This window comes from Tachypleus tridentatus, chromosome 10, assembly GCF_004210375.1.
Source record: "Tachypleus tridentatus isolate NWPU-2018 chromosome 10, ASM421037v1, whole genome shotgun sequence".
NCBI classification, from domain to species: domain Eukaryota; kingdom Metazoa; phylum Arthropoda; class Merostomata; order Xiphosura; family Limulidae; genus Tachypleus; species Tachypleus tridentatus.
Genome location: NC_134834.1, coordinates 113196245 through 113218320, shown reverse-complemented (window position 1 = coordinate 113218320; position 22076 = coordinate 113196245). Strand labels below are relative to the sequence as shown.

The following is a 22076-nucleotide window of genomic DNA, read 5'->3' as shown; positions in this document are numbered from 1 at the left end:
GATCATAAAATGGGTAAGACACAAAAAAGCATTCTAGTCATAAAGTCATATTAAGTGATACAGAAACAAAAGTTAGAAGCAAATCTAAACATGGCTCAAGTCTTTATAAGACAGAAACACAGGATATGGAAGGTTCTGGAAGGTGTATTCAAGATAAAACAAGGCTAAAGAAGAAGCTAATTCTTCAAGAACTAGTAATATGGAGGCTGGTGAATGTAGGAAGAGAAGCTTTCAAGAAGAATCACGAGTGAAGATTTGGTAGATGGAGAAAAAGAAAATCCATAGAGATGGCCACACCAGCAGTAAATATTTAGAGCAGAATGAGCCAGTAGATTTTGAGGAAGCATGAGTACTAGTATTAAATAAAATGTTTTTTTTGGGGATAAAGACACCATCAAAAGGTATATAAAAATCATTTGTTTTCTCAAAACAAGTTTGATATATGTGATAACATCTTGTATGTTAATGACTCAGAACAAATTTTGTGGTATGTATTCTTGATGTTAATGTTAGATTGTGTTAAAAACTAGTTGATATTAGATTAAATCAACAGATATTTATTACATATAATCAGCCTTCAAAGTTCCTTTTTTTTTAACCCTCTGGCTGTGGTCAGTGGTCATAGAAACATGTCATCATGTTTTTAAGACTTAAATTCAAAATTTTATGGATCTGTTATTTTTAGATATTATGCTAATTACTTTAGTATCACATTTTAGATTATAATTCAAATTTTAGTAATATACATTTGTTAATTTCTTATTTTAAATCAAAATTCCTAAATATAAATTTTTGTGTGTCACACAGTATTTTAAATGCAGCTTTGGTTCAAATTGTATGTTTGTGATGTCCAAATACAAAGTCTGTAGTTCTCACGAACTAGAAACTCAATGTGATATTGACAAGATAGAATATAAAATGAGGACATCCTATTATTTTTTATTTGTTGAGATATTGCTACCTTGAGTGAATCAAACAGAGGCCTTGCCCTTTTCTTACCATTTTGGAAATGCTTGCATACGTTACTTCTGTCTATAATGTAAATAATCATTCAAAAGCTCAAAAGTCACCATGGTGATTTCTCAGTCTTTAGAAGGTGGGACAATTGTTTTTTTTTTTAATTGTCAAAGGGAAGTTGTCAGTGAAAATGTTGTCTGAAAACTCTATTTTTTTTTTGATCAAGTATGGTTTGGTTGGTAAAGCCTGATAAATTACAGTAGAATTCTGCAATGTTAATGGAGCTTGTAATTGTTGGTTATTTCAAGATGCATATCTAAAACCTGAAAAAGATATTTTTTTGTATCCTGTATGTGTGAAATTTGACAAGGGTTAGCAAATTAGGGTAAGTGGGCATATGAGTCTAAAGTTTTTTAAGTAGAAAGAATCATTGTTTTCTATATTTCTTTATTAACTGTTTCTATATTTTAAGAAAAATAACTGAGAATTTAAGTGCTTGTAAATATTTTACAAAATATTGGTTCACCAGAACAAGTCAAAGACAGGTCACCGTCAAAAGGTTGGTTTCATACTATTGTACTAGTTTAGTAAAGTTAGTTTGACAGCTGAAAGACCAATAAAATAAATATATGCAGTTCTATAATGCTATGAGATTTAAAAGTATTTAGACTAAACATTTGTGGTATATTGTTACAATTTGTAGTCATTCTGGGATTAAAAAGTGTACCTTGTATCTATTTCTTAATTTTTTAAGTTGTGTACAAGGTTTGTCAAATACATACAGTAATGAAAATAAAAGATCAAATATAATTTTTTTTTTATAAGTTTGGTAACTGGAGATTATTATGATGTTATAATGATTTTGCATGTGAAATTTTTAATTGTCTGGTACATAACAGTAATTTAATCTTAAAGTTAAGATTACTTTGCATGTTGGATAGTCAATATTAAAAATAAAATAATGCAGAGACAAATAATTATTTAGAACTTACTAAAAATCTGATATTTTGTATATTATAACCTTGTAATGTTTGCTGATAATCTGTAAATTTTTGTGAAGATATACTTCCTGTATTAAAAGTTATAGCTTGAAACCTATAGCAAGCACAAAAAGGTTATGAGTTTGGTCCTTTGGACTGAGTCCATTCTAAGAGAATTAATCTCCAGGGTTAAAGTTTTCAAACTGCAACTAAAGCCTTGTGTTTCAGTGTTGAATCCAGACATTTTCACTGGGAAGGGAGGATGAATTAATATTAAAATTTGACAAAATTGAAAATACTGTACTCAGGGAGGAGATTGGCTAGGAGAATCCCCTTGTACATCACCTGAATTCAACACTGCTTATGTTTTCCGTGGTATATAATGTAAAATTCTAGTCACAAATCATTCATATAAACAGAGGGTCCTGGGTTTGAGTTTGAATCATTTTGACATCTTCATTTGTTAAAGATACACAATATGATTTATTAATAGAAATGAAAAAAGATATGTACCTAGTTATCTAATTGTTTCATTGAGAACTTTGTCTATTGTATTGTGGTTGTTAGAATGTCAGTGTTATTTTGAAGGCTAGTTGTATGTTTAACTTATTTTAAGTAATTAAAATCTATAATATATTTATTTGTATTATTTTGATACTAGAGGCTCCACGACATATGATGATTTTTGGATTTTTCTTCGAAAATATCAAGCTATGCAAATAAAGGGTAAAACTGCAAAAAGTAGTTCAGTTTTAGTGGGTGAGTTTGACCTCAAATAGGTGATCCTAGACTTCATTATATTTTATTAAAGAAAATTAGTGCAAAAGGTAATTTTGATATGTGAATGTTTTTAAGCAATTTACATTTGTATTTCTGTTGTCTATGAATTGAAAAATGTGGTATCAAAGTTAAAATTTACCTTTGTACATGGTTAAGGTAAATTAGAAACTTCTGTATGTATTACTAGTGAATGAGTTTTAATTAACAGGACTTAATACCTAGGAAGAGTGCTTGTGTGATTAACAGCATATTTTACCTCATGTTTTCCTGGTCATCTTGTCAGATCTAATCTGATGATTTCTCTATTGCATATCATTCAACTTCTTTTTAGGATATTCATTGTTATGAAATTCTTATTTTTGTTTCATTATTATTCCCTTTTTTGGCATGTTTTTCTTGTGTTAACATCTTCTATATTTGACTTGTTCATGAATGAAGCTTATTAGCTACAATGTAAAATACCTTAAGTTCTGAAAGTATCAATAAATACTATTGATAAAAATACTTCATAAAAAATTAATATATTTGAATGGATATTAGAGTGAATGAATTTAAGGCTCAGGAAAAAAAATACTTATAGATTTTTCTCATATTCTAAAACACTGATTGTGTGTAATTTATAAGACATAAGAAATCTCTGATTATATGTACCTGATTGTGTGTACCGAAATCAATTATATTTGAGCATCTTCAATTTTCATGTGATGTTTGGAAAATATTATTAAAGATAATATTGACATGCAGATACTTTGTATACCATCAAGATGCATTAAAATGGGTGCTGTCATTAAAGCAGTTCAACAGGTGAATTATTTTAAAAAATTGTTTTAAGTGCCACCTTCTCAACCATTAAAAGAAATCTGCATGCATTTTCTGGAGGGACTTGTCATAAACAGACTGAATTCTCAGATTGAATTATTGTGTCTGAATAGATCGCTCCACAAACATCAAAGAAAAGAAAGCAGATATAATGTGGTTTTGATGTTTCTGTGTATTGATAAATATTAGAATCTTGAAACTTTATATTGACATTCTTTTAGTTTCAGTAAAAGTTAACTGAGTTGATATACTTACTGGAAATCTGTTGTTTTTTGAAAAGTTTGAAAAACAACTGCTTTTTCACAGTTTACTGTTACTGTTATTTATATTGGTGAAAACGTTTCTGTTTTAATTTGATAGTGTAACTTAAATATTTAGAATTATCTTTATTTTGTTATCACCATTAATTTGATTTGACAGTTACTAGCTTGATGCTTAAAATTTTAAACATTGTTTTGAAGTATGAACAAATTACTCATAAATGTACTTAGTATTATTTAAACTTATTTTAATAGATTAAATATTTCTTTTGCCATTTATAGAAAAATGATAAATTATGGTATAACAATTAAGTGTTCTAATTTTTCATTAAAATCTAATATTTATACCTTTGTCATTATTTAGTTTCTAAACAATCAGGTGAGAGTTCAATTGGGGTTCCAAACTTCCACAGTAAGCACCACAAGATAAATTTTAGTTTGAAAACAGATGATGTAAGAGAGCTGATGTGTCGAGGGACATATTTTAAGGAAGAGGATGAAACAGACATGTTAACAGAAACTGATGTAATTGAATTCCAACAAATACTCCTTCTTTATATTAATTTCCTGCAAAACAGAAATTTTAAAGCTGAGAAAACTCAGAGAAGCACAAGCCAACTTACCAATTTCCAAATATGCTCAAGATATTGTTGATGGTGTAAAATCTCATCAGATTATAGTTGTGGCAGGAGATACTGGTTGTGGAAAGTCTACTCAAGTTCCTCAGTACCTATTAGCTGCTGGTTTCCAAAAGATAGTTTGCACACAACCACGAAGGATTGCCTGTATTTCTCTCTGCAAACGAGTTGCTTATGAAACACTTAATGAATATGGCTCTGAGGTTGCTTATCAAATTCGGTTTGTGAAAAGCAAGACACAAACACACTAGAATTCGCTCTGTTTTTAACTGAAGGGTTGCTCCTCCGACAAGTTGCCTCAGATCCTTTGTTATCATCCCATGATGTTATTATTTTAAGATGAAGTACCACCAGCTGCACTTATCTTGTGACTTCCTTCTGGGAGTAGTGAAGTGTCTGATGATTCAACGTCCCAACTTAAAGGTTATACTGATGTCAGCAACAATCAATATCCAACTTTACACTGAATATTTTGGTAACTGTCCAGTGATACAGGTAGGTGTATGCAATATTTTATTATGTACTGTTATTAAGAATACTGTATGTATGAAATTAATGTGTTTTGTAGATTTTCAGTGTTTCTTTTCTTGCTCTTTGATTCTTTTGGAATTTGGTAGTGTCTACCTTGATAAAATATTTATATATTGAATATAATATAATAACAATCCTTTATAGCAAACAGTAACTCTGGCACACCTCATTATGTTGTTAAAATACATCTGTAGTGACTATAAAAAATTGGAAAGTTACCCTTTTTCCTCCTTGAACACACAGCCAAGTTTAGTATGTCCTTTAGAAATATTTCTTGTGTGGAAATTAAAATAGACGCTACATAACTTGGTCACACCCTATTGATCTGAGTTTACTTTATTCGATTTTTTATGCATGTATAGGGACTGTAAAAGCAAGAACCCTCTGCTCCACTAGCTGTAAAAGAAGTAACTCATAATGACAGAGAAAATGAATTTTAGAGCATTGTATCCATAACATCAAGAAGATTTCCAACAAGAAAACTGGAGAAGAAATAAAATTGACAGAAGTATCTGACTCTGAATTTATGAGATTTCTATTAATTTGTGCTATGCATAATGTTGTTATTATGCAGCAAAAGCCTTCCACCAATAGGGAGGGTGACCCAACTTCCCCTTCCACTGACTCCCCCATGTTTTTTGCCCTTGTCACCTTCATTCTATTCCTTAGCACTAAACTCATCTGGTATATTTTCTTTGTCAGTGATACTTGTGATGTTGAGGGAACTTTATTTCTTCTTTTTTTCTTCAAACTATGAACACAACTTCGTGTGCTTTCTGCAAGTATGAGTGACCGACACCACCCACATAGGTTTTGTAATGATAGCTTTATGAGGTACATGCCCTGGGGATGATGTGATGTACATTGTGGATGCGAGAGTGAGTTCCCTTAGGCTGTCAGGTACTCCAGCCACATTCCTTCATCTGTTAATATTTTAGAAATATCTTTCCCTGTCGAGAAGAGCCTTAAACTTTCTTGCATTCTTCAGTCTTTATTTATCAAGCCCCTCGGTGTGGATTCCTGCACGCGTGCTGAAGGGACCTCCCACGGAAGGTTCTGTTCTGTCTGGTTACCTTCTCTCTGATCTAAACATCCACCCACGCGGTTTTTACAGCAAGGCACCCATGAAGGGGAGGAGACGATTCTGGTGGTTGAGGGTCCAACCCTAACACACCACTTTGACCTTGAAGTCCTGTAGACGGGCAGCCTTTGGGTGACCCCCTGGTTAATCGGCTGGTCTGGGTCCCACTTAAGTCAGCCAAGTTCCAGTGTTGTGGACATTGTGCCTGATGCTGGTGTTTGGGTATAGTGCTCACAAAACCCCATGCTTGCTGCATTGTCCTTTGCATGACATTGTAGTGTGTCCCCTTGTAGGGCTCCATGGTGGGTGGAGTCAGTGGGTACCGAAATTTTCTTTTTTTCCTATAGATCCTCCTTCAAAAAAATTTAAATAAAATAGTGAAAAAAACAGTCAATAGGTAAGCCACCACGCGTCTTGAAGACTCTGAGCAGCAATCTTCAGCATCTGTAACACACGTATCTCATTTTCTTATATTACACTCTCTTTCAGAAAAACCTTTGGGGCAAATGTCCCTCTTGTTTATTCAGAAGGGACTAGAGGGTCTTGCTGGCTCTCCAAAGTCAGTAAAGAAGCTTTGATCTGGAGACATATTAGTTGAAACATCCACAACCCAGCAGAGAACTCCTCGAATTCAACGGCAATTCGGGCTATACCTATTGAGGTTACTCCTCAATGCTACCTGAATTCATCACGAGGAGTTATTGTTGAGAGGGATTTGAAGAACGTTTCCGTGTCAGAGATTATCGCTGGTCTCTCCACTCAAGGAGTTTCTGCAGTGGGGCGATCTCCACCGCAAAGATGGAGTTACACTGCCAACAAATACCCCTCATTTTGACATTTACATCATGTGCACCTGCCACCATCAAGGCAGGTTATCTAATTTGCAGGGTATGGCTATGCTTCCAATGTCAGAGGTTTGGCCACTCAAAGACATCATGTCGTGGTTCTCTGACATGTGCTCGCTAATGGTGGTAAGGACCACGATGCCTATGCATGTGACATGGACCCACATTGCGTGAACTGCAATGGTTCTTCCCTTCCTACTTTCATTCTTGCCCAAAATGGCTGGAGGAAAAGAGGTGCAGCTGCTTGAAAATGACTCAGTAACATTAGTTATCCTGATGCTCGGAAATTGCTGCCCGCCATTCCATTCGGGACATATGCTGCTGCACTTGTTCCATAACTACAGTGGGAGGCAGAGACAGATCTCTCTGTGCCTCCAAGAGAATCGTTTTCAAAACAAATGAAAAGCCTTTTGACCTCCATGGTAAAAGGTTGATGAATCAACTTCCTCACCCATCTCTGTTCCTCCCATACATTCCAACAAACCTCAAGTTCCACATCCTTCAGTTTCAAATACAGGCATTTCTTCTGATACATCTTTTTTTCTCCCACCCCAAGAGGCAAAACAATCATTTGTTTGCATCCTCAGTCACTGGAATCCCCTTCCAATAACAAAGACCCGCCCAATCGGGTTGATAGACCTCCTCCGACTAAGGACAGAAAGGAAAAAAAAGATGTAGTCAAAAAACAGAAGGGTTCTCCAGCCACTTCGTCTCACCCGCCATTAAGAATGGCTACCTTGATATAATGGAATTGTTGAGGTTTATGTTCTCATCTGGATGATATCAAAACATTGATTGCTTCCTACCATCCTGTATGTCTTTCCTTACAAGAAACATTTCTAAAACCTGCTGATACAGTCACCATTCTGCATTTTTCTCTGTACAGAAATGACAGGCTGTGTGATGGATGAGTGGATGGAGGGTGGCGCTATTGGTTGATCAGCATGTGCCCACCCTGTCTTTGTCACTCAACACACCCTTGGAGGCTGTAGCCATCCGCTGTTTCCTTGGGTCATACCATCACTGTTTGTTCTCTACCTGTCTCCTGGAGAGACATATGATCAATCAGACCTTGATGCTCCTCGTTGAACAGTTGTTGTCTCCCTTTCTACACCTGGGGACTTTAATGGACATCATCCCCTCTGGGAAGTGCTGTTATTTGATGGGAAGCGTCGCTCTGTAGAGCCTATGCTCTCTGATCACAATCTTTCTCTTTTCTTCACTGGTTCTTCCACTTATTTTCATGCACCTAGTCAGTCCTTTATCGCTATTGATCTCTCAGTTTGTTCCCCTTCATTATTCTCCCATTTTTTATGGAGGGTTGACAGTAATCCACCTGGTAGTGATCATTTTTTCGATCCTTTGAGAGAGACTGGCAGCGGGTCAATGCTACCTTACCCGCGTGACCTGGTGGAAGCTGGATCAGGCAGATTGGTCCACTTTCACTGCTGCTCACAGAACTTGATCCTGCCATCGTGAATCAGCCATCAATAGACGCACTGCAAAGCAGCGGTAACTGGCTGTATTATACAAGCAGCTGCTCAGTGTATTCCTAAAACCTCGGCACCGCTTCCATGATATCCTCGTCCGTGGTGGAATCCTGCTTGCCACTCTAGCACAGAAGGCTTAAAACGGGCCTGGGATATTTTCACGTAGATATCCTACACCATCTATTCACGCCGCTTCCAATGGGCCCGTGCACATGCAAGGTAGGTAAGATGTCAAAGCCAGAAGGAATCTTGGATTCAGTTCACAACCAGCATATCTTCTACCACCAGTTTCAAGGTCATATGGGACAGGATTTGAAAGGTCACTGGGCACTACAATTCTGTCCCCTCTCAATCCAACTCTCTGATGGTCAGGAGGTGGTTGATGTCCAGAGCATCGCTGATACCTCAGGTGAAAGCTTTTGCCGGTATCTAGCACTTCTGCTTGTTCCTCTACTTTCTTGGCCATCAAGACTTGGGCAGAGTGTCTTTCCTCTTTCAGACTGACTGTCTCTTTGACTATAATTGTCTCTTTACATTGGTGGAACTGAAAATGGTCCTTCATCAGTCTGTCAGTACATCTGTTGGACCTGATGATGTATACTATGACATGCTGCACCATCTATCTCCTGCTTCTCTTGATGTCCTTCTAATTGTTTTCAATCATCTGGATCTGGTAGGAGAATGTTTTTCCTGATGCCTGGTGCCAGGCTATTATTTTACCTTTCTCTAAGCCAGGGAAAGATCCCAAGATTCCCTTCAAAGTACCGTCCAATTGTTTTGACGAAGCTGTCTCCTGTAAGACCTTAGAAAAGGATTAACCTTGGTTAATGCTCGTCTTGTTTGGTTCCTCAAATCAAACAACTTCCTCTCACCCAGTGTGGGTTCTGACGACAGCACTCCACCACGGACCACCTACCTCGACTTGAAACATCAATCAGAGAGCTTTCTCAAATGCCAACATCTTGTATCAATATTCTTTGACATTGAGAAGGTTTATGACACAACATGGAGGTTTGGCATTTTGAGACCTCCATACATATGGGTTACGTGGCCATTTACCCATTTTATTAAACAATTTTTACTGGACAGGAGATTCCAAGTTCTTGTGGGTTCGACACTTTCCGTGCTCTTTGTACAGGAACTTGGAGTCCCTCAGGGCTGTTTTGAGTGTCACACTTTTCAGTATAAAGATAAATGCCATCACTGAACAACTCCCTCTCACTGTTGCGAATGGGCTGTATGTCGACGACTTTCACATCTCATGTCAGTCGCTCGAACATGAGATATATATTGAGCGGCAACTAGAAACTGCCCTCAATTGTGTACCTGAAGTGAACTATAGCAAATGGTTTTAATTTTCTCTCTTCTAAAACCATTTGCATGCATTTTGCCACCAACGGGTATTCACTCTGATCCTGAACTTCATATCAGTGATGTTTGCTGCCAGTGGTCCCTGAGACCAAGTTCTTGGGGCTTATCTCTGACCCGTAAGCTGACCTTTATACCACACTTAAAACAGCTACGGGTCAAATGCACAAAAGCACTGAACATCCTCCATGTCTCTTTACTGCCAGTTGGGGAGCAGATCGCTGTTCTATGTTAAAGGCATATCGTGCTCTTATTCGATCAAAACTCAACTATGGATCAATGGTCTATGGCTCTGCCAGACTCTCAGCCTTAAAGATGCTGGACCCCATTTAACACCAAGGACTTCGACTCTGCACTGGGGCTTTCTGCACCTCTCCAGTTTAAAATATATACATTGAATCTCATGAACCTTCTCTACACCTTTGCCGCTTTCTTGCAACTATCTTTACAATATACTTGAAACTTCATTCCTTACCAAAGCATCCCACCTGGAAATGTGTTTTTTTCTTCCTCGGTGGGCAGTACTTTTCAGAACAGACGATCTGCCATTGCTCCTTTTGGCCTTGCATCCAGGCTAATTGGATGAATTGGGTCTGTCCTTGGATAACATTGCAGAATCCACAGGTCAGCCCATCCCACCATGGCTTATTATAGCCCCCCAAATGTGACCTTTCTTTCAGTCATCTGAAAGAGGCAGATACTCAAGATTGGAAGTACCGTCTTTTATTCAATGAATATCTTTCAAACAATCATTCCGTTCCAATTTATACAGATGGTTCCAAATCGGGTAATTCAGTGGGCTCTGCTATGGTTTGGTGCTTGTGCGCAGAATCCCCTCTACAGCTTCTGTGTTCACTGCTGAACTGTATGCCATATCTCTTGCCCTGGATCATATTGAAGCTGAGCAGTACTCCAACTGTACTATTTATACTGACTTGCTTAGTTCTATACTGGTCCTAGAATCGACTACGTTGGCTCACACCCCTGTTCTCACTGATATTCAAAACTGACTGGCCCATTTCTCATTAACATCTACTTCAATCCAGTTTTTCTGGATACCAGGCCATGTTGGTATTTATGGAACGAGCTTGCAGACATGGCAGCTAAATCTATTCGCTCTGGCACTATCACCACTGTGCCTATTCTGTACATGGACTATGGTCCTGTATTCAAGGCTCTTCTCCATGCCAGCTGGCAGTCCACTGGTGAGCAAGATACAAATAACTTTTCAAATAAAACCCTATATTGGGCTTTGGCCATCTAGCTCCAGTAAGGTTCTGAAGTGAGGAACTTGTTCTAATCTAGACTATGCATTGGTTTGCCAGTTCTTTATCTCTCGCTTTCCAGTTTATCTGGAACTGTTGCACCAGTGTGTAGTTTGTTTAACACTCAAATCACTATAAGCCACATTTTACTTTCTTGCCATCGTTACAACTCTCAACGATGGCACTATTTTAAACATGTTCTGTCCCATTATGTCTGTAACATTAGAGAGTGTTATTGGTGATGGTGACACTGTCCACCTTGATAACATTTTTAGTTTTTTAATGGCCATTAATGTTTTAATCTCATTTAAGTGTTGGATATTTATTCATTACACTTTTTAATCGTGGTTCCCTTTTCAAAGTTTCAATCTCTCTCGTTCAATTTGCAATTGGAAAATGGCCAGAACATTACATAACTTCGACACCAGGACTGGAAAGCAACTTCAGCTGACTAACGCTGCTGTTTGAACTACCCATTAGTCGTCCTGGCGAGGTTGTTATTCCAATTTTGCTGCATGTCTTTTAAACTTTTATTACTTTACCCTTTGGTACTGACAATAATAATGACACATAACCTGGAACCAGGACTGGAAAGACCAACTTCAGGTGACTGGACGGTGGTTCTGGTACTTGCCTGTTAGTCTTCCTCATGCAGTTATGATCATTACCATTCTGCTACAGGAAGTCCTTTACAACTTTGTAGACTGGATGTCAACATCAGTTTTATGCAATTTTCTGTTTTTTAATTGCTGTTTCATTTTACCTTCATTTACTTTTACAAATTTTACTACATTTACTTTACTTTTTTTACCTTTTACTGGACATTTGGCTACTCATTATTACAATTTTGCTATATGTCTTTTAAAACTTCTATTATTATACATTTTGAAAATGGCTGCTATGACACATAACCCAGAACCAGGACTGGAAAGGCCAACTTCTGGTGACTGATGGTGGTTCTTGTACTTACCTGTTAGTCTTCCTGGTGGGTTATGATCATTACCATTTGCTAGAGTAAATACCTTACAACTTCTTATCCTCTGCTTTCTCTCTTAACATTGTAAACTAGGTGTCAACTTTGGTTTTATGCTTTTTCTGTTTTTTCAATGATGTTTTGTTTCACTTTCATTTCCATTTCTGTATTTTACTACATTTAATTTGTTTTACCTTTTTTTACGGACGTTTGGTTACAGATAGCCTAGCTGCTTTGTGCCATAAAAGCGCTGAATCAATCAATCAATTTATCAAGCATCTAGCATTGACTTTTTTTTCCCTATGTTATATTCTTTTGTTTGTTCTATACTAAATCTTAACTCTAAGTCATATCATTTACCATTTTCTAGACTACTTCTGTTTTTGGGACAACATTAAGCTTCTCCCTTCTCATCTGTTTAATTTTTATTTTATTTCAGTTATTCTGAATCTCTTTTTGAGATTCTCATGTTTGCTACTTCTTTTGTCCTTTTTTTTTGGAAGGGGGACTTTTGACATCAATTTTTCATAATCTGTTTTATAACTCTTCTTTATCTCTCATCTCTGCACCTCAAGTTTGAGGCTCTCCACTGCACTCCAGAGCATTTTGTGGGTGATTCTTGTTGCCTTCTCTTTCTACTGTGGCCATTTTCTTTGTATCTTTTCTGTTTACTCTCTTTCTAGTTACTGGAGAATGTTGGGTGGGATGCTCTGCTGTCCCTAGTTTGACTTCTGTTTTTCATTCTTTGAACTCTTTGCCTGGTCCCATTCTTTGTTCTAAAGCATGGAGTTATTCCTGATTTGATTAACTCAAGGACTAAGGCCTCCCATTGTCAATCTTTGATCTTATAATTTGTTTCCACATTGTCCCCAACTATACCGTCCCACTATTTGTACATCTTTTTTGTCCTCAGTTTCCTGTCTTTTTTATTCCAAACTTAGTCTTAAACCCAGTATCAGTCCTGTTGAGATTGTTCGGTGAAGTTTCCTTCATTATCAGGTTTTATGGTTGCCTGCTCTCACAGTTTGAGCTCCTGTGGTTACCCTTTCAGTCCACTCAGTAGTTTTTATACTTTTTACCCATGGACTTTCTGTTACTCTTCTCATTTCAATTCTTTCTTTTTTTCTTTTCTTTCCATTCCCATATATGTCTAACATCTCTTCAAGGTGTGTTCGTCCCCACTTCTCACAGTTCTTCACTTCAAATCAATATTTTATTCCCTGATTGTGTGGTTTAAAACTCATTCTCAGGTGGGATCAGCCTTCTCCCACTTGCCTGTGAGCATTGGACTTTTCTGTCAGTAGCGTTATGCTTATGTAGTTTTTGTGTTTGGTGACCATTACTTCATGGGGAGTGCTTATCCCTTTGGCTTATGTGCATATGAACCTCCTCAGTTGATCTATGCTTGGTCAGTCTCACAGGATTCTTTGACATCAGTTGCTCTCATGTTCCATCCTTTATTCTAATATTTGTGTGGGTGACTGGACTGTTCTTGTCCACCCAGTCTCAACCTACAGTGCTTTACCTATGTCTTCCCCCTCTCATTGAGGAAAATTTCTGAACATCTTTTTTTCATCTGATGCATGGACCCAAGGTGAGCCCTCTTTTTCATATCCATGTGCTTGAGCTTTTGGTGCACTGTTGGGTATAGCACTGTATTTGGATCATTAAGTTAGTTTCATTCCTTCTGATCCTTGGTTTTTCCTAAATTGGGCCAGTTGGTAATGGGTTAGTCCTCTTGCATGCCATGTACCAAGTTGCAATCCACCTCTTTTAACCAGACTGTGATCTGCCTGCAGTTTGTATATTCTCCCACTTTCTTCACTGGGGTTCCTTTTGGATGTTATTCTCATCATTTCCTAATCAACCCTCTCACTTCCATGTTTTCTCTTTTCTGATCATCTGTTCTTCATCTTTCATTCCTGGCTGTTGCTGCATTCTAATCATTTGGTATTTTACTTACCATAATGCTCACCCACTTCTTTACTTTGGGTACTGGTATTGACTAAGGATTCTCCTAGTCATTTGATTGTGGTGGTACTCTCTGGCTGGCTTTGATTCTCTGCCATCTGTGAACTCAACCCTTTCCTCCCATTTTCATTCTACACTTTATTACTTCTACTGGATCTTGTCTTTCTACTGCCATGTTCTACCCACAGAAACCTGACTTTACCATCTGATATTTTTTCCCTTTCAGGGCATCATTCTGTGTGATTTTTCTACACATGGGAGGGTGGGACATTTGTCACCATTTTTCTCCTAATCTTTCTTCTGTCAGGCTGTTCTACAAGATTTAGCCATCTCTACACCTGCCAATTATTGGACTGCCTTATCTTCACTATTTGGCTACTTGTTACTGCAAGGTGTTTCTTCCCCTTTTTCTCCATCATCTTCAGATCCTTCCTTATCCATACACACATTACCCTGTTCCCATGCCCTACTGGGTTTTCAGTGTCATTGTGCACATTCGAGCCCTTGCCCATCCTAGCCATTGGCAATGTGCAACCTCTGCTGCCATCACTTCAGACATTCTTTTCTCTTCTTGCTTGTGCTTACCATTATCCTCCTTCTTATGCTGGTGACTCATCCTGTACATTTGTCATCAACCTCTTATTATTCTTTCTCATTTCTGATCTCTCCTTCTTTGGTTTATAGTTGCTTGGTAAATTGATCTCCACTGTTCTCGTGTCTTTTTTTTTTGTATTGTATTCTTCTAGCTTATTATGACTGACAGACATTTCTGCCCCATTTATGCTGTTTCTTGCTACGTGCTCTTATCTTTCACTTTCAGGATTAAAGCCTTCCAATCTTCATTTCATGGGATTCCTTTGTTTTGAGAGACAAATCTCCTGCTTATTTTGGTACAGTCTCCCACATTCTTTGTTTGGTCTTCCCTTTAGAGGTTGTTGCTTGTAAATGGTCAGCATTCTACCCCATGAGACTTGTACTTCTCACATTACCTGCTGCTGCTGGACAAGATGATTCATGCTGGCATGCATACTTCCTCACATAACATCATTGCCCACTCTCTTTTGCCATTTGGCTGTCTTGTCTCCTGGGTGTCACTGCCTGCCTCTGTTAGCCATCCTATAATATACCTACCATCATTAGACATTCCTCTTTGGTTTATAGCATTTTCTTTCAGGATCTTGCCTGGTGACTAGTGGTACTCTCCAGGGACACTTTAATTCCTAGAATTCTGTAATGAGACAGGATAATGGAAGGAGCTCATTCCATCTGCCCTGGCTTTATATATATGCTTACAGTTGAGATGGGATGTTTTACAAGACCACTTGAGGTAACGTCATTGCATATTTTGATATCTTTCTAATGTCTTATCCAGACCATATCTACTCCATGGACTTTCATAAAAAAAACCAGCACCAGGGTTGTTCTGCCTGCTTCCTTGGTTTACTTGCTAGCTTTTTAAAAATAGGTTTATGTTATCACCTGTTGCATTGTCTTCAGTAAAGTTCTTTCCAAAGGTGTCTGGTAGGAATCCTAACATTTTCTATTGGTTTATCCACTGCATATTCCTCCCTTGTTTTTCTTTGAGTGGTGCAAGGAAAACCCTTAGCACTTATCAGTTTCTAGATGCTGATGTGGTGGGCAATAGAGAACCTTCATTGATTAGGACCCAATAGCTGGGAGATGAACAGATGGGGCCAGTTGGTTAAAGAGAGATAGTGTTGATCATGTCAGTGTAGTTCAGATCACCCCACTTAATTATTATACTCTGTAACATGCCAGCATTACCCATCCAACTGCCACCCACATGTTAGTTCCCAGGCAGTCTGGTGTTGGGTTGCTGTAAGATCAACCAAGATAAAACTTCATATTTGTACTTGGTAGGATCTTTCTCATACCATGTATGAGACACCACCTGATTTTGGACCAAAGTTTACCCATTATGTATGTATTACCCATTCTTGGTGATGATAGAGTTGAGTACTCTGTATGGTCTTTTTATGCCCCAACCATACTACACATATTGGCTTTCTGACCTCTCGTGTGCAAACACTCACATGACCATGTTTTTATACTGCCCATATCCACAACACAAGGGGATTGTTTGCTCCCTTCCTTCCTCTCAGACTGGATGAAAAGTGTACCCTGGATGATGTACAGTCTCTCACAGGTATGCTCCAGTGGAGCTCCTGCCATCTGTGAAACATTAAATTTTAATAATGAATGTCAAGTAGAGGTAGTCTATGTATAGCTGTATCATTACTGTATTATTGTTTATATTCCTTTTGGCACTGGCATCTCTACATCACTTTGCACTTACAAAATGTTTTTAGTTACTTTTACTGCTAAAAAAATGGATTTTGAAATCTATGGTAGATAGAGCATAAATAATTCATTGTGTATCCATGTGTTTAACAATAAAACAAGCAGTCAAAGTTTATTGCTCCTATGTTCCTGTCTTCAGCTATTCTGAATGTCCAGCATTCAAAATTACAATTAACCATAGTGGTGGGGGTCAAAGTGCATAAGGCATGACCTTTAACAAGATATAGTTCAGTACTGTAGTATGTATTTGATATTAAAGTTATCAGCTATTCATTTTACCTTACACTGCTCATTCAGAAATAGTTTGTGGAAGAAGAGAATAAATGTCAGATACAGTATACAGGAATACTGAAAAAATAATTGTGGATATACATTTCAGAGGTTTTAGAGCTTATTCAAATATAATATGCTAATTATATGATGGAGAAGGGTAACTTTATTCTATACATGAACATCAACTTACATAGTGACTGATGTCATTTCGTAGATGTATCTTGATTATAGATACTTTTGTTATTCATTTGATATCTTTGTACAAGAAACTTGTATATGTTACTAAGGCTTTTCTTGTTTCTTACACATACAGGTAGTACATTTGAAGTTATAGTCAATATTTCTTTCACAATACTTAGTTCAGAAGATTTAACTGGGCACATGGGATTGAATTGATTAATGTCACAAAAAATAACAAAGTAATTGGAATTAAGGCTTTTGTTAAGTACCATTTTTGATTCTTACAATAATCAAAATTATTGGAATTATGCTATTATAGGTATTTGTTGTCAAGTGCAATGCTACAAAATTGCCTGTATGTGCTTTGTCCACTTCAGTTATTAATACTGGGTTTGTAGCACTATATATGTTTTAATTTGCCAACTTACTTTATAGAAATTTATTAGACACACTTGTTTAGTTGAATGTTGTCAGTTATTGAGCCAGATTATTAATTAATAAAGAAATTTCATTAATCATTCAAATCTTCACACGAATGTTAACTTTATTTTGAAGTAGACTGCTGTATTGTTAATGTTTTTTTGTGAAGGAACAACGAAGTATACACTACACATACATATGTGTGGGTGGAAAGATGAACACAACCATGGCACTTTGCCATTTTTACCTTGATATTCTTGAAAAATATTACTTTGTTTTGTCTTTTTTTTGCTCCAGTAAGTAAGAGAGTAAGAAATAATGTGGATAATGCATAACTGTTACATATTGTAAGTCTTTATGAACTTAGATTTTTAAATTACGTAATTCTTTTGTAGGACTTTTCTCTGTCCATGTGATATTTCTTGATATATTGGTTGGAATTGAAGCTGTTTCATGTCAGAAGTTGATTTCTATTTAATTGTACTTGTGGAAGCAGCACATTTCCCATGCCACTAATACACACACAATTATGTATGCCTTATGAAATTCTGAATTGACACTAGTCTACATTATTTTGATTTGTACTGATTTATGTTACTTGATTTTAGGTTCCTGGTCGTTTGTTTCCAATTGAAGTGGTTTATCGTCCAATACCAACAGAAGAACGTCAGTACTCAGACTGGTCGGATGAACCTAATCCTTATATTCGGATAATGCAACTAATTGACAGCAAGTACCCGTCTGAAGAGAGAGGTGATCTTCTAATATTTCTAAGTGGAATGTCTGAGATCTCAACTGTTGTAGAAGCAGCTAATGTTTATGCAGAGCAAACACAGAAATGGATAATTCTTCCTTTGCACAGTACTTTATCACTGGCTGAACAAGATAAGGTAAAGAGCATATATCTTGTGTATGATGACATTATTAAATTCTGTAATTTTCTGGCTGAACAAGATAAGGTAAAGAGCATATATCTTGTATATGATGACATTATTAAATTCTGTAATTTTCTGGCAGAACAGATTTGGGAAACGAAGGTTCTTTTTTTTTGATAAAATTAAAATTACTGAGCCTTATGTGTATACACAGTAAGAAATTATTTGTATCTAAGCTTGATGTAAAGTTATCTATGTAAAGAAAGTAATTTAAATGAATGAATTAATTTTCAAATATTTTGGCCATATATTGAAAACTTGATAAAAAGAACTGTTTTTGGATGCAAAAAAAAAACTAACTTGATAAAATAATTAAATTTTATGCTACATATGGGCCTTTACATTTGCAGTAAAAACCTTTTTTGCAGAGGAAGCAGCTGTTACTTTGACACTTTCAGCTGTTCCTTAGACTTTAACAGTCATCTTCTATAGGTACCAAGCCTTATCTATTATTCTTAACAGGATACCAAATTTTATCTGTTATTCTGAACAGGATATCATGCTTAATGTTTATCCCATCAGAATACCAAACTTTATCTCTCGTTTCAAACAGACTACCAGGCTTTACTTTTCATTCACTATGGACTATCCAATTTTACTTGTCAATTTCAACAGGATGTCAAGCTTAACGTGTTATTCTCAACAAGATGAAAAGCTTTAGCTCTCATTCTGTGCAGGTTGCCAAGCTTTCCTGTGCCATTATTTTTATTAAACTGCATGAAGTAACTTAAATTACATCAGTCACTTTACTAATAATTACAGCAAAGGAAGAAGTTGATCATACCTTGATCATATAGCTAATCTACAAGGTACACACGATATCTAAAGAGTTTCATAACTTTAATCTCAATTACACAATGTATGTTCATGGTTAAAACTTTAATCTATTAAAAGTTATTACCAGCTTAAAAGTATTTTATATTATTAATATGTCTTTGTACACTTTGAAAACTTGTATAAACAGTTAGTAGTTATAGAAAAAATACAGTTGAGTATAAACTTAGTGTAGGCATTTCAAATAGATTAATGTATGTTTTTAGCATCTCAGTAGAGATGATGAAAAACTCCAAATATTACCTTTATAAAAATGTTTAATTATTAGCTTCCTATAATGAAAGTTGTAGATGGATAGTTCAGAAGCATTTGTTATATAATATCTGTAGTTTGTTGCAGAACTTATAAATAACTAATCAAAGCAAATAAATTAATTATTCTGGCTTTCACTGAAAATAATTTTTTTAGATTTCCATCATGAATATTTAAAAAAACCCACATAAAATCAAAGTATTTTTAACCTCAGTTTATAATTGCAAACTTTATTCAGTTTCTCTTGCAATTATCCTTTATTTTTATTTTTTAGGTATTTGATTATCCTCCTGAGGGTGTACGTAAGTGTATAATATCCACAAACATAGCTGAAACTTCAGTCACTATAGACGGAGTCAGGTTTGTGGTTGATTCTGGGAAAGTAAAAGAGATGAGTTATGATGCCACCTATCGCATGCAGAGACTTCAGGAGTTCTGTATTAGTCGAGCCAGTGCAGAACAACGGAAAGGACGTGCAGGTGAAAACTAAAAATATCAAGATGGAAGTTTGCATTTAGTGATAATTGGCTTATCTAAATAAGGATTACATTGAAACTGTAGAGCTTTATATACAACTTTTGAAACAGCTTTGTATTATTGTGTGTGAGATTTTAATGGTGAATGTAACATTATAGCTTTCTAATCACTTATGGAGGATAAATGGTTCTGTTTGTTTTTCTTCAGTTAAATAAATTTTTAGCTGCAAGCTGCTCTATCTATCAGGCATGACAGTAAAAAAACTCTCTATTTCTGGGAGTTATATGATACTTTATAAAATTACATTACTCTGTCATGCACTATTCAAACTGAACTGCCAACAAATAAAATTAAAGTTGTTATTTGTTTCTGAAGACCAAATTTGAAATTCTAAAATGTAAATGCTTAGTTCCTCTGAATACCAGTAGAATTTCACCCTGGGTGAGACTGAAATAAAGAACAAACAAAGGTTCAAAGGTCGTAAATGAAAAGAGATAATTGTTTCCTTTATTTCTTGATTTATTGTCCTATGTTTTAAGAAAAACAGATTTAATAATTTATATCTCTAATAGTAATAATCTATATACATATATATTGTATAATAATTGAAATGTGACTGTATATTAGAAAATACTAGTCCACTAAAATACAGCCAAGATGGGGAAGACTAAAGGTCAGTTTTATATTACTGGATATGTAACATGAGTGCATGTGCACCCGATAAAGGTAAGTTATATAATGTTAGGTAGGCATGACTGGAAGATGAATATAATAAATTTTAATGTAAATATATAACGTTATGAGACTTAAGCTAATTGGACTAAACATTTGTATTTTTGTGTAATGATATTTAGTTATTCTTGCACAATAAAGTATAATTTATATTTATTTTTTAATTTTTTTTATGATGGTCATGAGATTGTTCAAGTGACAAGACCCCACATAGTTAGAGTAGAGATAATAACATAAATATAGTCTTACTAAAAACAAATGTTTGTAATGTAATTTGGAAGTTTTAGGGATTACACAAATAACATTTGATATTTTTGGGATGAAGAATAGTTGTTTTTTTTAATCATAACATGAAATCATTTTGTTTTCAGACTCATAAAGAAACAGACTCAATATTTCCACAAACAAATCTTTAGTAAAAATATTTTGTTAAAAATCTGATTTTTTGCACACAAAATACGTTAACCTTTACTAAAGTCTACTCAATTTTGTGAAGGGACACGTACTGTATCAAAATGTACAGTGTAAATAATAGTGTGTAAAATGTGTAGAAAAAACTAGTGTGTATTATACCAACCCCTTCCCAAAAGGGTTAACATTATAAGACTTTCATATACAAAAAACTGTTGAACTATTTTTAATAAACTAAAATAAAGAATTGTCCTTGAATAGTCTGTTTGCAGTGATTGTCGTTTAATTTTAAAATACTTTTCTTTGTTTCAGAAATCTCAAATTTCGTTTGTGTAATCCCAGAAACCTCATAATTACATTTAAAATGTTTGTTTAATATTTTATTTGTTATTTTTCTGGTCTATCTCTATACAGGATTGATCAATTGAACAGAAGACCTCATAACCACCCAAAAAAAAATCAAATTAAATCTAAGTTACATTGTTTATTCTTTTAAGAATGACTTTATATTGTAATATCAAACTGTTTATCCTAAGTAGCTTTAAGCTGGTAGCAATATTCATCTAGTTATAATTAAATGTTATTGTTTTATTGCCCTTTGATCCATGTCTAACTGCTATTTATGCAATTTAATCACTTGGGAAAAGTGGAGTTCACATTAAGCCATCAAATTACATTACCCATAAGCTGCTTGCAAAGGGTGCCTCATGAAACACTTTTATTATATTATTATTTATTTTATCTAATCTTATAGTAACTAATCCAGAAAGGTCACTGTTTTTACATTTTAGTTACTTTTATAATAATAAATAAAGTTACTCACCCAGTCTTCTTTTTTCTTGTTGTTGATAGTTGATAACACTTAACCCTACTTTTCTATTCTAATGGTAGTAACGCACTATTATAATTTTTACTTAATAATGTTCAAAAGGACATGGACTAATAACATGCAAAAAATAGACAATTTCCCAAACTCTCAAAATTTGTCTGACTTTCTAACTATGTGGCAAGAGCTGTTACAAATTCATCCAAGTTAGTCGTTAGCTTTCCCATGGGAATGGAGCATGTACTCTGAGAGAAATTAATGAATTAATTAATTCAGAACACAATATTGTGCAATACATCATTTGATAGATGAAAATATAATTAAACATATAAGAGAACTATTAACAAATCTTGTAAGAGAGGATGTTATGGGTGGATGTGGCAGGAAGGATCTGATTTTTTATTTTATAGCTCTGTAACCAAATAAAATTAAAGGCTATAAAAATTATGGTGTGTC

The 22076-nt window shown here is 35.5% G+C and overlaps 1 protein-coding gene and 1 long non-coding RNA gene across 2 annotated transcripts; both read left to right on the top strand.

Annotated features, from left to right (window-relative positions):
- The first annotated feature begins 373 nt into the window (after window positions 1-373).
- Window positions 374-4273, top strand: LOC143228181 (uncharacterized). Its single transcript, XR_013015246.1, has 3 exons — window positions 374-401; window positions 2599-2696; window positions 4161-4273. It is a non-coding gene; the product is annotated as an uncharacterized LOC143228181 (long non-coding RNA).
- A 30-nt stretch (window positions 4274-4303) lies between these two features.
- On the top strand, window positions 4304-19773 carry LOC143228449 (putative ATP-dependent RNA helicase DHX34). The gene is given in 6 exon segments (XM_076459708.1): window positions 4304-4380; window positions 4382-4682; window positions 4685-4774; window positions 4777-4929; window positions 17762-18043; window positions 19449-19773. Coding segments are annotated over 6 exon segments (1119 nt in total). The 3' UTR covers window positions 19665-19773.
- The last annotated feature ends 2303 nt before the right edge of the window (window positions 19774-22076 follow it).